Genomic DNA, 13,112 nt, shown 5'->3' on the forward strand with positions numbered 1-13,112 from the left:
CTTCAAATTTCTTGTATTTGCTGTGGAGGTTTGCGTGATGGTGTTGACTGGTCTCTACCTATTGGACCTTCTCCCAGAGCAGCGGGACTCTGTGCCACCGAGCTTGTGCCCAGGGCCTCCAGCTTCTTCCACCTGCTCATCGTCCCTTCCCGACCTGGCCAGCAGGTGACGCCGTCGGGATCACTTGTTTTTCCCGTGCTCCAGTCCTCTGAGAGTGAGCGAACCATCAGAGACGAAGACCTCCCACTTTCCTAGAGAGATCAAACGGGCGTTTGGTTCATGGGGGTTGTAGTGGGTGGTGAAGAAGGACGACCCGGAAACGAAATGGGGAGGGGCAACTTCCGTTCTTTGTTCTGTTCTCGGTTGTGTGGGTCTGTGACAGGTTCCAACAGGGCCTGGTCCGTGTCCGGCCCCTAAGTCTTACGTCCCTGTCCCCAGGGTGAGTGGGCCGTCTTCGGGGACTCGCGGTGAGGCGGAAGTGTGGTCGCCGGGAAGGGGGTTGGTGTTCACGCCTCTGCGGTCCGCGGGGTACCGGGCATTCCTTGCCCCCGCGGCCGCTGCCCAGCTCCGCAACCCCGGCTCCACGAGCGCAGCGGGTTCCCGCGTGTCGCGGATTGGGACTCCGGGTCTGCTCGTGTCCTCTACCGCTAGCCCTAGTGTTTGAAATTCCCAGCGTCGCTGCAAGAGGTCCCTCTCTTTAAAACAGCTGATGACAGCCAGCCTTCCTAACTTGGTACTCTCAGTGCACCGTTTTCTGTGCTGGGGCAGGAGAAGGAAGTTTGTTTTCCCTCTGCTGGATTGGAGAGTGAGAGTAGTTCGGTGTCGCAGATGAAAACTAGGGCTTGGGAGGAGGTGCGAACTCGGGTCCTAGGAAAGATCCTGCGGGGACCTCACCAAGACGTTATGTCCTATAGATAGGTTTTAGTTTACTGCCTGATACTCTTTCGGGAAAGCTGTACAACGCTGGAGCAGACTCCCTGCAGAAAGTGGCTGAGTATGTCCAATGCATTGGCTGACTAAGACACTAAGAACCTAGATCGACACAGAGAACATTCAGTTCCTGTCAGCTCCCTAAGGACAACATGTGATGGTCTTCATTGGTAGTTATTAGCTTATATCCTTTTCCCCTCCATACCTCTTAAGCATCTATATTAGAAATAAACTTGACGTGATGTGTTTTTTTTTCCATTATGCTCCCTTAATCATACAGGACTGGTATCACCTAAAGCAGTGGTTCTTAACCTTACTAATGCTGCGACCTTTTAATACAGTTCTTCATGTTGTGGTGACCCCCAACCAGACAGTTATTTTTGTTGCTATTTCATAACTGTAATTTTGCTACTGTTATGAATTGTAATGTAAACACTTGTGTTTTCTGATGGTCTTAGGCGATCCCTGTGAAAGGGTCGTTTGACACCCCCTCCCGTTGGGAAACTGCTAACCTAAAAGGCATTTCCAGCCGTTAGTGAAGCCTGCTGGCTCACACCTGTAATCCCAGCACAGATGCAAATGAAGCAGGAATAGGAATATAATTTTGTGGCCAACCTGTACGATACAGTGAGTTCCAAGCTAGTCTGGGGTATGTCATGAGGTCTTCCCCAATTAAAAAAGACCAAAAATAAACCCCCAGGAGCTGAACAAAAGGTGCCAAATTTGCTTTGCTACTTTACCCTTACAGGGATTAAGTTCTTAGAAGAAGGGATCCTGGAAGGGAAGCTTCTCTTGACCTGTCCTCACTGTCATGTGGTCTTTCTTGGTCGGCCTAGCAGCTTGAGGGAGTGAACTTGGCATAAGGGCAGGGGAATGGCTCTGCCCACACCCAGATGGCAGGAGCACCAGAGTTTCTATGAGAAACATTGTTTACTCACTTAGACACTGGGGATTTGTCCTCAACAGTATGCCTTTGAGTTCCAGCTTCAATTAACCCAGCCTTGAATGGAGAGTATTGCCTTTTACGCTGTTTTTTGTTGTTGTTTTTTGTTTTTTTGTTTTTGTTTTGTTTTGTTTTGTTTTTGAGACAGGATCTCTGTACAGAGCTCTGGCTGTTGTTCAACTCACTAAGCATAGACCAGGCAGACCTTGAAGTCGGCCTCCCAAGTGTTGGAATCAAAGGCATGGGTTCACCATGTCAGCTTGCCTTTCACTTTGGAGTCAGCCTTGCAGAGTGAGTGTGTGTGTATGTTTCTTGGAGGTAGGGGCTGGGTTGGAGCTCACAATCCTGTCTCAGTCTCAGGTGCCGGGGATTTCAGGCTTGTGCCACTTATGCCAAGTTGTTGATCTTTCCCAACCCTTGACAGGGTTTCTCTGTAGCCTGGCTGTCCTGAAACTTGCTCTGTAGACCAGGCTGGCCTCAAATTTAGAGATCTGCCTGCCACTGCCTTTGTTGAGCTAGAATTAAAGGCTTGTTCCACCATTACCACTTGGCTGATTTGCCTTTTTAAAATGAGATAATTTTGATTCGTCTTTTTAAAAGGAGATAATTTTGTTGTTTTTGTCCTTTTTGCGATGGGGTCTCATAGTGTTGCCAGATAGGTCTGGGTTTTTTGGTTTGATTTGTTTTTTATGTGAATGGGTGTTTTACCTGTGTGTATCTGTTTACCATGTGCATGCAATATTCCCCAGAGGCCAAAAGAGGGCATCAAATCCCTGGGGACGTGAGTTACCAATGGTTGTGAGCCACCACATGAGTGCTAGGAATCAAACCCTGGGTCCTCTGGAAGGGCAGCCAGTGCTCCTACCCACTGACCATCACTCTAGTCTCTTGTTTGTTTTGAGAGACAGAATCTCATAATGGGCTATGATATCTGATTTCAAAAAGAAATAGGTGTGTAGTAGTTACTTTTATATTATATGTGTAGTGTTTTGCCTGCATATGTCTCTGTACCATGTATGTGCCTTATGCCTTCAAAGACCTGAAGAAGGCATTGGGTTCCCTAGAACTGCAGTTGCAGATGTTGTGAGTTGCAGTGTGGATGGTGGGAATCAAACTGAGGTCTTTCTTCAGGAAGGGCAACAAGTGCTCTTAACCACTGAGCCACCTCTCTAGTCTCAAGATAAGGCTTCTTTTCTTTCTTTCTTTTTTTTTTTTTTTGAGACAGGTTTTCTCTGTGTAGCCTTGGCTGTCCTGGAACCCACTCTGTAGACTAGACTGTCCTTGAATTCACAGAGATCCACCTCTGCCTCCCAAGTGCTGGGATTAAAGGTAGTGCCACTACTGCCCAGCAAGGTAAGGTTATAGCACAGGTTGGCCTTGAACTCCTGATCCCTCCCCCATCTCCCTAGTGCTGGTGTTACAAGTGCCTGCCACCATACCTGGCTCAAGGTCAGTCATCTCATGAACTACACTCCCCTTACTGCAATAGTTGTCACTCAGAGTGCTGGGTGGTTGGGGCAAAATTTGGAAATCTGGATTCCTTGTGTGGTCTCATTGCAGGTGTGCCCATATCCACAGGGATCTGAAAGAGCAGGTCTATGTTTCCTCTCACGATTCCTGTATACTGAGATGTGATTCCCTTTCTGAAGTTAGGAGGCATTTTCAAAACTCAGCTGTGGGCCTTTTGCCTCTGCAGTGCTCCTTCAAAACCTGCTTCCTGCTGCGTCTACACCCAGGAGAGCAGCAACCAGAACATTTCACTCTACCTATGGAATCTCAGGCTGACCTTGCATCTCAGGAACCTCCACTCCTAATGGAGAGTGGTAAGATGTGGGCTTGGGAAAGGGGGTTGTTCTTTTTTTTCCCTTTGAGATAGGGTCTCTCTTTGTTTTTTTTTTTTTATGTTTTCTTTATTATTTATTATGTATACAGTATTCTGCCTGCATGTATACCTGCAGGCCAGAAGAGGGCATCAGATCTCATTACAGATGGTTGTGAGCCACCATGTGGTTGCTGGGGATTGAACTCAGGACCTTTGGAAGAGCAGGCAATGCTCTTAACCACTGAGCCATCTCTCCACCCCCCCTTTTTTTAAATAAGTTTATTTATTTTGTGTGTTATGCATATAGACATGTATGCCACCATGCACCAAAGTCCATGCAGACAGAAGTGAAATAGCAAGCTCTGGAGCTGGTTCTCTCCTTCTATCATAAGAGCTGCTGGTGGGCTTCAAACCCAGGTAGTCAGGCTTCGTCCCAGTACCTTTACCCACTGAGCCGTCTGCCTGCCCAGAACTCTTGAAACGTTTTGTATTATCAATAGTAATTATATAGGATATTTTTGGTTTTTATTATGTTGCATGCTTTTTTTTTTTCAAACATTAAAGAGTTGTGGGGTTGAAGAGATGGCTCAGTGGGTAAAAGATCTTGCCACGGAAGCCTGAGAACAAGTTTGAATCCCCAGAACCTACTACATTAAACCAGATGTATAGTAAGAATGTCTGTAATCCCAGCATTCCTATGATGAGGTGGGAGCTAGAGACAAGGAAAGCCCCAGAAGCTCATAGGCCAGCTAGCATAACACATGGAGCAGAAAAACAACAAAATGTCCAGCCTCACAAGGTGGAAGGCAGGGGCTGACACTTGGGGTTGTCCCCTGACTGCCACATGTGCAGCGTGGCTTATGTGCACCCACCCTCACACAGACATTCTTACACAAAAGTTCCCCAAACAGTAAAAGTTGTGTGGGAATAGGACTTCCAGGACTCCCTGGGTATGGAACCCAGGGTCATACATTTGCTAGATGAGCACTTAGCTAACAGCTACCGGTTTCAACCTGAATGGCTCTTTCCATGCTTACTAGCAAAAAGCATTTAGAATCCGTTTTGTCAAATCTAGTTATGTGTAGTGGGTTAAACCCTGAGAGACAAACACAAAACTTATGGCTGATGGGGAAAGGTATGTAGTCAAGTGCAGAGCTAGGAAACATTTCTATCGTGTGTGTGTGTGTGTGTGTGTGTGTGTGTGTGTGTGTGTGTGTGTGTTTGGTCTTTGGGCAAAGAAAGAGGTGTGGATGTTGTGTTTTCTGTCGGGGCTGAAGGGAAGCTGCTTATTTTTCTCTGCCTAAGATCTCTTATGAGAGTTTGTGTTAGTGGAATGAGAATGGAACTGGTTCCTGGCCACGCTTGAAGAGCAGGCCTGAGCAGTCCGAGTGGCTGCTGGTGTAGCGCAGTGGTAAAACACCTGCTTAGTGTGCACAAAGCTGGGACTCTGATCCTCAGCACCGCCATGAGAAAGAGTATGGCATTCATGAAAGCAGAGACTGGGTGCTTGTTTTTAGGCATGTGACCTTCGGTCAGAAGGCAGGCAGATTGATTCCTGACCCTGGTCTTGTCCTTCAGCTCTTTCCTCTTCAGAAGTCCCTTCCTTTCCTGACAAGGACAGTCTGGGACGTGAGATGTTGGCTGCTGCACTTCTGAAGACCAAGTCCCAGGTAAGCCATGCTTCCCTTCATTCTTTTCCTTCTTGTTCTGTGAATAGATTTTGTAGTGATGTATCCTTTAGTGCCCTAAACTCTAATTCTTTTTTTTTTTTTAATATTTTTCATTTATTATGTATACAGTATTCTGTCTGTGTGTATACCTGCAGGCCAGAAGAGGGCACCAGACCCCATTACAGATGGTTGTGAGCCACCATGTGGTTGCTGGGAATTGAACTCAGGACCTTTGGAAGAGCAGGCAATGCTCTTAACCTCTGAGCCATCTCTCCGGCCCCCCTAAACTCTAATTCTTAAAACTGTGGTTCTGGGTCCAGTGAGATGACTCAGTGGATAAAGGTTTGTGCTGCCAGCCGGGCAGTGGTGGTGCATGCCATTAATCACAGTACTTGGAAGGCAGGGGAAGGGGGATCTTTGTGAGTTCAAGGCCAGCCTGGTCTACAAAGTGAGTTCCAGGACAGCCAGAGCTACACAGAGATCCTGTCTTGAAAAACAAACAAAAACGGTGCTTGCTGCTAACCCTGCCAACTGGGTTCAGTCCCTGGGATCCACATGTTGGAAGGGGAGGACTGACTGTCACAGATTGTCCTCTGACCTCCATATGTGTGCAGTAGTACCCCTCCCAAAATAAATACACATTAATAAAAAAGTTATTGCCATTATGGACTCTTGGAAGGCAGATACACTCATCACTGTACTATCAATGCTGTACTCTGTTTTGGATGCTCATGCTGGCATTGCTCAGACCTGTCCACATCCCAAAGAGGTATTACTCAACCCGTCCTGGTGGCTCTTTGGTGCTGCCAGTCCTGACCCTTGCCATGAAATTGCATTTATGGCCACATGACTGTTTCAGGAGCTGGTGACATTTGAAGATGTAGCTGTCTACTTCATCTGGAAAGAGTGGAAACGTTTGGAACCTGCACAGAGGGACCTCTACAGGGATGTGATGCTGGAGAATTATGGGAATGTGTTCTCACTGGGTAAGGACCTGGGCCTTCTCAACACAACATCTACTTTCTCTAGGTTTCAGGGTTTGCTAGTGGCAGTGTAGTTTTTTATTTTGTTTATGTTTTCTTTTGAGACAGAGTTTCTCTGTGTAGCTCTGTAGCCTGTCCTAGAACTCACTTTGTAGACCAGTCTGGCCTCAAACTCACAGAGATCCGCCTACCTCTGCCTCCCAAGTGCTGGGATTAAAGGCATGCGCCACCACCACCCAGCTGGCACACGGCTTTAATCCCAGCACTCAGTAGGCAGAGGCAGGCGTATCTCTGTGAATTTGAGGTCAGCCTGGTCTACAAGAGCTAGTTCTAGGACAGGATCCAAAGCTACAGAGAAACCCTATCCCGAAAAAGAAAAAAATAATAATAAAGTCGTGTGCCACCACTGCCTGACCAGTGTAGTTTTAGAAAACTCTAATAATGGTGCCAGAGGGATGGCACTTTCTGATCTTGCAGAAGATCTAAGTTCAGTTTCCATTACTCACATGGAGGCTCTCAATTGTAACTCTGTTTCAGGGGATCTGAAGCCATCTTCTGGCCTCTAACAGCACCAGACACATATGATGCATACATACATGCAGACAAACAATCATACCCATTAAATACAAATAAATTTTTAAAAAAAACTAGTAACAGTAAGAATGATCACAGAGCTGGAAGGTGGTGGCACACGCCTTTAATCCCAGCACTAAGGAAGCAGAGGCAGGCAGATCTCTGAGTTTGAGGCCAGCCTGGTCTACAGAGCTAGTTCCAGGACAGGCTCCAAAGCTACAGAGAAACCCTGTCTAGAAAAAACAAAACAAAAGAATGATAACTCACATTTATAGTATAATTTGTTTCTTATAAGGAGGTTTCACAGATATCCTTGCATTTAACTCCATAGTTGAGTCACCCCATAGTTGAGGTGGTTAGTAATAGCCTCATTTTATAGGCGTGAAACGTGAGGTCAAGATGTGCAAAAGCAGAGCTAGAGAGGCAGCTCGGTGGTTAAGAGCACTGACTGCTCTTCCAGAGAATCTGTGCTGTATTCCCTGCACCCACACAATAGCTGACAACCTTCTGTAGTCCCAGTTCCTAGGAATCTGATGCCCTTTTCTAGCCTCCACAGACACCAGACATGCATGTGATACACATACATACATGTGGACAAAACACATATATGGAAAAGAAATAAACAAAAAGACCCTTAGAAGCCAGTTGGGCATGGTAGGCATATAATGTGGTGGCATATACCTGTAATCTCTGCTCTTGAGAAGTAGAGGCAGGCCGATCAGCTATTACTGATTCACTATGGGTTTGAGACCACCCTAGGCTGCATGAGACCCAACCTCAAACAGTCAAGCAAACAATGAACTTAGACACTTTTTGCATGGTGATAGAACTTGTGAATGACAAAGCTTAAGCTCCAGTGTTGTTTCTTGTTATTTATGTCTTTGGAGATATATCTGTCTGTCTGTCTGTCTGTCTGTCTGTCTATCTGCCTATCTGTCTGAGACTGGGTTTCACACTGCCTGTGCTGGCCTGGAACCCATTAAGTAACCGCAGGATGGCCTTAAGCTCTGTAATCCTTGCACATCAGCTACTCTAGTGCTGCTGAGCCCCTGCCCTAGTAACACCAAGCCTGGTGCTTTAGCCATCTAATTTTAGGACTTAATATGTTAATCCTTCAGTCTTTTCTGAAGGATAATATGTTGGGATTCCTGAACATGGAAGGTGGTGCTCTGTGTCTGAGTGAACATTCTAGAGCTTTCTATTCTTCCTGTCTCTGAGCCCCGCCCTAGTAACACCAAGCCTGGTGCTTTAGCCATCTAATTTTAGGACTTAATATGTTAATCCTTCAGTCTTTTCTGAAGGATAATATGTTGGGATTCCTGAACATGGAAGGTGGTGCTCTGTGTCTGAGTGAACATTCTAGAGCTTTCTATTCTTCCTGTCTCTGTTGGATTACTCCAAGGATCTACTGTTTTGTTTAGGAGCTTATTATGTACCATGTACAGAAATGTGTTATTTTGGTGCTGGAGAGCTGGCTTGGGATTTAAAAGGTTTACAGTTCAGTTCCTAACAGTGATAGCAGGGGGTTCCAAAACTACCACCAGTAACTCCAGTTTTAGGGGGTGGGGTGGGGCTAATGCCCTCTTCTAGCCTCCAGAACCACATCCACACACACAATTTTTAAAGGAAATGTATTGCTATACACCTTTAGTCCCGGCATTTGGGAGGCAGAAGCTGGTAGAGCTCTGTTTGTTCAAAGCCAGCTGGGTCTACATAGTGAGTTCCAGGACAGACAGCCAGGGCTATATATTGAGACCCTGTCTCAGAATAAACAAACAAACAAAATCAATTACTTGTTTTAAGTAGAATTACCTTCTTAATGCTTTGGGTTAGTTACTTATCTTTTACCTCACTTCCAGTGAGAACATTTTTCCAAGCAGCACCAGGGTATCTTCCTAACTGCCAGTTGAGATGTCCCAATACATTTCCTTCTGTCCCCTGCAGACCTGGGGGCTAGGTTTGTGCTCAGGGAACACTTAGTATGGCCATGTCTGTGCCTATGAGTGTGTTTTTCTTTCTGAGTCCTGCCACAGTCTCTTGGCTGGAATGAGAACTGAGGGGTCTGAGAAAAGAGAAGGCTTGGGGTGGGGGGGGGGGTCTGTTCGAGTGAGTCCTTACCCTGTCTATTTTACAAAATACTGACAAACTAAAAATACTTTATGGACCCAGTGGAATCATCCTCCATGCCTAGAGTTCCCTGTAGGAACTCTGTAAATAGTGAAACTGAGAATCTAGACATGGAGATTATTTATATATATAGCCTGCAATATAACATAACCTTCCTGGTCTACAGCCCAGAGTTGGGCTAAAACTGTTTTGTCTTGGTAGTATACATGCTTGGACTACAGACAGGTTAGTTCTCACCTGGGGGTTTCTTAGTCTGTCCTCTGCTCCTTGTGTTTTTCCTGCCTTTCTCTTAAGCTGTCTGTTAAGCTCCTTATACATTTGCTCCACCTATCAGGCTTCCCCTTTTTTGGATTGTGTCTCCTATGTAGCTCAGGCTGGTCTCAAACTCATGGTCTTTCTGCTTCAGCCTACTGTGTGCTACAATTAATAGACACATGTCACCCCCTTCAGTTTCCTATCATTCTTAGACTCATTACTTCAACCATCTTCCTCCTTTTCTTCTCGCCATCTTCCCAGACACATCCACAGCCTCTGACCTGTCTGAAGACTGGCGCTTCATTAAGTAACAAGTCTTTCTTACCTAGGTTTGTTTTGTTTTATTTTATTCTTTTATGTGTATGAATGTTTTGCTTACATGTATGTGTGTACCACATGTGATCCTGGTGCCTCTAAAGGTCAGAGGAGAGCCCTGAATCTTCTGGAACTACAGTTACAGACAGTTGTAAGCCTCCATGTGGGCAATGGAACTCAAACCTGTGCCCTCTGCAAGGGCAACAAGTACTCTTAACCACTGAGTCAACTCTTCAGCCTCTCTTACCTAGTTTTTATTCCCATAAAGTAGCCTATCTATCTCCTCCCATCCCCAGCACATCATTGACTTCCTCTGGGTTCACGTCTTTTCTCCCTGATAGTCTTTCTTCCTTGTTCCTTCTCTGGCTATTTAGCCCATTTGCCCTACTTTGCTTTAGTTATACATACAGGTTGGAAGGCCTTTCTTCAGGCCAGCAAAGGGACATGTGCTTTTAAATGTCAGACACATGATTATCTTGTTCTCTGACTTTTATTCTTTTATCACAAATAACATATGACACTTGAATTTTTTTTATTGTGCTAGATTATGAATCTAAAACTGGAAATGACCAAGTAATCTCTGAAGGCATGGGGTCACATGAGATGATGTTGGGACAATTCCAAACGGATGTTTCTCAGGGTCTTAAGTTTGGAGAAGCCTATGAAGAAGAAGTCAGTTTGAAGAGACAGCTAGGGAATTCCTCTGTTGGAAGACTGAATAGGAGAATACAGGAGTTTCACCAAGCGACAGTCGAGGAAAAGCTTACCCATATGGGACAAAGAAATGAGAAGTATAATGAGTTTGGGAACAGCTTCACTGTGAATTCCAACCTCATTTCACACCAGAGATTTCCCATGGGACACAGACCCCATAAGTGTGATGAATGTAACAAGAGTTTTAATCGAACTTCAGACCTTATTCAACATCAGAGAATTCACACTGGGGAAAAACCCTATGAATGTAGTGAATGTGGAAAGGCCTTCAGTCAGAGCGCACATCTTATTCAGCACCAGAGAATCCACACTGGAGAGAAACCTTATGAATGTAAAGATTGTGGGAAGACCTTCAGTTGTAGCTCTGCTCTCATTCTACATCAGAGAATCCACACTGGGGAGAAACCTTACGAATGTAATGAATGTGGAAAAACATTCAGCTGGAGCTCCACTCTTACTCACCATCAGAGAATCCACACTGGTGAGAAGCCCTATGCTTGCAACGAATGTGGGAAGGCTTTCAGTCGGAGTTCCACCCTTATTCATCATCAGAGAATCCATACTGGAGAAAAGCCCTATGAATGTAATGAGTGTGGGAAGGCCTTCAGCCAGAGCTCACACCTCTATCAGCACCAGAGAATCCACACTGGAGAGAAGCCCTATGAATGTATGGAATGTGGGGGGAAGTTTACCTACAGTTCAGGCCTTATTCAGCATCAAAGAATCCACACAGGGGAGAATCCCTATGAATGTAGCGAGTGTGGGAAAGCCTTCAGGTATAGCTCAGCTCTTGTTCGCCATCAGCGGATTCATACTGGAGAGAAGCCTTTGAATGTAATGGGTGTAAGCAGAAATTCTCTTAGGGTTTCTGCTGAATTAAACATCAGAGAATCCACGTGAGAGAGCCACATACCATTTTCCTCACTTCCTGAGTCTAAAGAGCTCTTGCCTTACTTTATAAATAGCACCAATTTAGGATGTTTCCCACCTCAAACCTTTCACTCAGAGTGGGGCAGATTGGGAAAAACATCCTGGCACAGTGATGACCAGGATTTCCCAGGAGTGCATACCAGTCTTGAAAATTGTGAGGCAAGTAGCAGATTAAGCACTGGGAAAAGGAGGAAGCTTGGGGACCAGTGATCCCTTTTTTAGGCAGGGGTTTGCACTAAACCAATTTTCTCACACCAGAAGAGCCTTTTTTTCTAAGTTGGGGATGGACATTTATTAGCAACAAAATTCCAAGGATTCCACTAGTTGGAGTCAATCTGGTGAACACAGAAGACAGAGGGAAGAATATTCTGGGTCATCTAGAAAGGGAAACAAGCTGTATTTCTTTTTCTCTCCCCCTCCCCCTTTTTTTTGAGATAGGTCTAGCCCTAGCTTTTCTTGAACTCACTGTGTAGACCAGGCTGGCCTTGAACTCAATGAGATCTGCCTGCCTTTGCCTCTGAAATGGTGGGATTAAAGGCATATATACAACCATGCCAGGCCCCCAGGAGCTGCATTTCCAAGCCACTCTTACTAATCCAGCTTTGAGATTGGACAAGGAATATGCTGCTTTGGTAGGTACATGACTTCATGAATTCAGGAAACTTGGTGCTAATGAGTTCATTTTATTGGGGGTGGAGTGAGGGAAGGACCCCAGCAAGGGTCTGTAGTGACTACCCTTGGAACTCTTGAAGCAGTGATAACATGTTTTCATGAGCAGTCTGGGGCTAGAGAAACAGCTCAGAGGTTAAAAGCACTGACTGCTATTGCAGAGGTTCTGAGTTCAGTTCTCAGCAACCACATGGTGACTCACAACCATCTATAATGAGATGTGATGCCCTTTTCTGGCATGCAGGCATGCATGCAGACAGAACAGTATACACAATACTGTAAGCAGACCCCACATCCCCCCCTTGTAATAGGACTGACTGGAAGGAATCTCACTGGAACAGTAACTAACCTGCAGTAGATCAGAAGCATTTAATACTGGCCTGACTCCTGCCCTTTCTTCCTATTCCTGTGGTGAAAGGTAATTTGATGTCAACCTCTAGTTATTAAGGATGCTGTAGGGAGCTCATCTACTTAGCTTGTCCTGCCCTCTCACCTCTAACATCTGGCCTCAGCAGCTGCACCTCTCCAGAGTTCATCTGCCTTCAGCTACTTCAGAGTACACAAACAGTAAATACAGAGAGGCACTGAGGCCCAAGCTTGGCAGCAGGGCACCTTGCTGGGTTCGGGTGGTGCTCTAACCAACAGATGGCTTCCCATATTTCTCCAACCCTGCTCAATCTGTAGCTTAAAAGAAATGCACTATTAAACAGAATAGTCTTTCAGAAGAGGAGATGGAGTGTATGTTTGTATAGGAATCAAAGTTATGTCAGTTAGAATAGCACAGAAACCATAAATGGAACCCTAAAGTAAACTTTGATAACCACCTTTTGGTCACAAATGTGAGATTTTTCTTGTCCAATGCAGCTCTCTCAAACTCTTTGTAGACACTTTTGTAGACTATATAAACGTCTGCAGCTACTCCCACCTTCATAACAAATCAGAATTTCATGAGCTTTAGTCATTTTGTGTGATACAATAAGACTGACAACGAAAACTAAAAGTGTACTTGGCTCTTTTGGAGCAAGGAGCATATTTCTCTGTCTTGTTCGGTGTTTGTAGAGAGATATGGCCATGGAGAATGGCAGGCTGGGAATGGGATGAAGAGATTAGCATTAAGATGGCTGTGAACTTCCAGCACTTGGGAGGCAAAGGCAGGTGGATCTGTGTGAGTTCAACAAACC

General features: G+C 45.4%; 1 protein-coding gene across 1 annotated transcript; it reads left to right on the forward strand.

Annotated features, from left to right (window-relative positions):
• Positions 1 to 306: 306 nt before the first annotated feature.
• Znf3 (zinc finger protein 3) lies at positions 307 to 12,656 on the forward strand. Its single transcript, XM_048428862.3, is given in 7 exon segments — positions 307 to 439; positions 2,022 to 2,164; positions 3,570 to 3,696; positions 5,274 to 5,365; positions 6,225 to 6,351; positions 10,163 to 11,158; positions 11,161 to 12,656. Coding segments are annotated over 6 exon segments (1,416 nt in total). The 5' UTR covers positions 307 to 439; positions 2,022 to 2,125; the 3' UTR covers positions 11,196 to 12,656.
• The last annotated feature ends 456 nt before the right edge of the window (positions 12,657 to 13,112 follow it).

The sequence above is a fragment of the Myodes glareolus genome, chromosome 2, assembly GCF_982192425.1.
Source record: "Myodes glareolus chromosome 2, mMyoGla1.1, whole genome shotgun sequence".
Classification (NCBI taxonomy): domain Eukaryota; kingdom Metazoa; phylum Chordata; class Mammalia; order Rodentia; family Cricetidae; genus Myodes; species Myodes glareolus.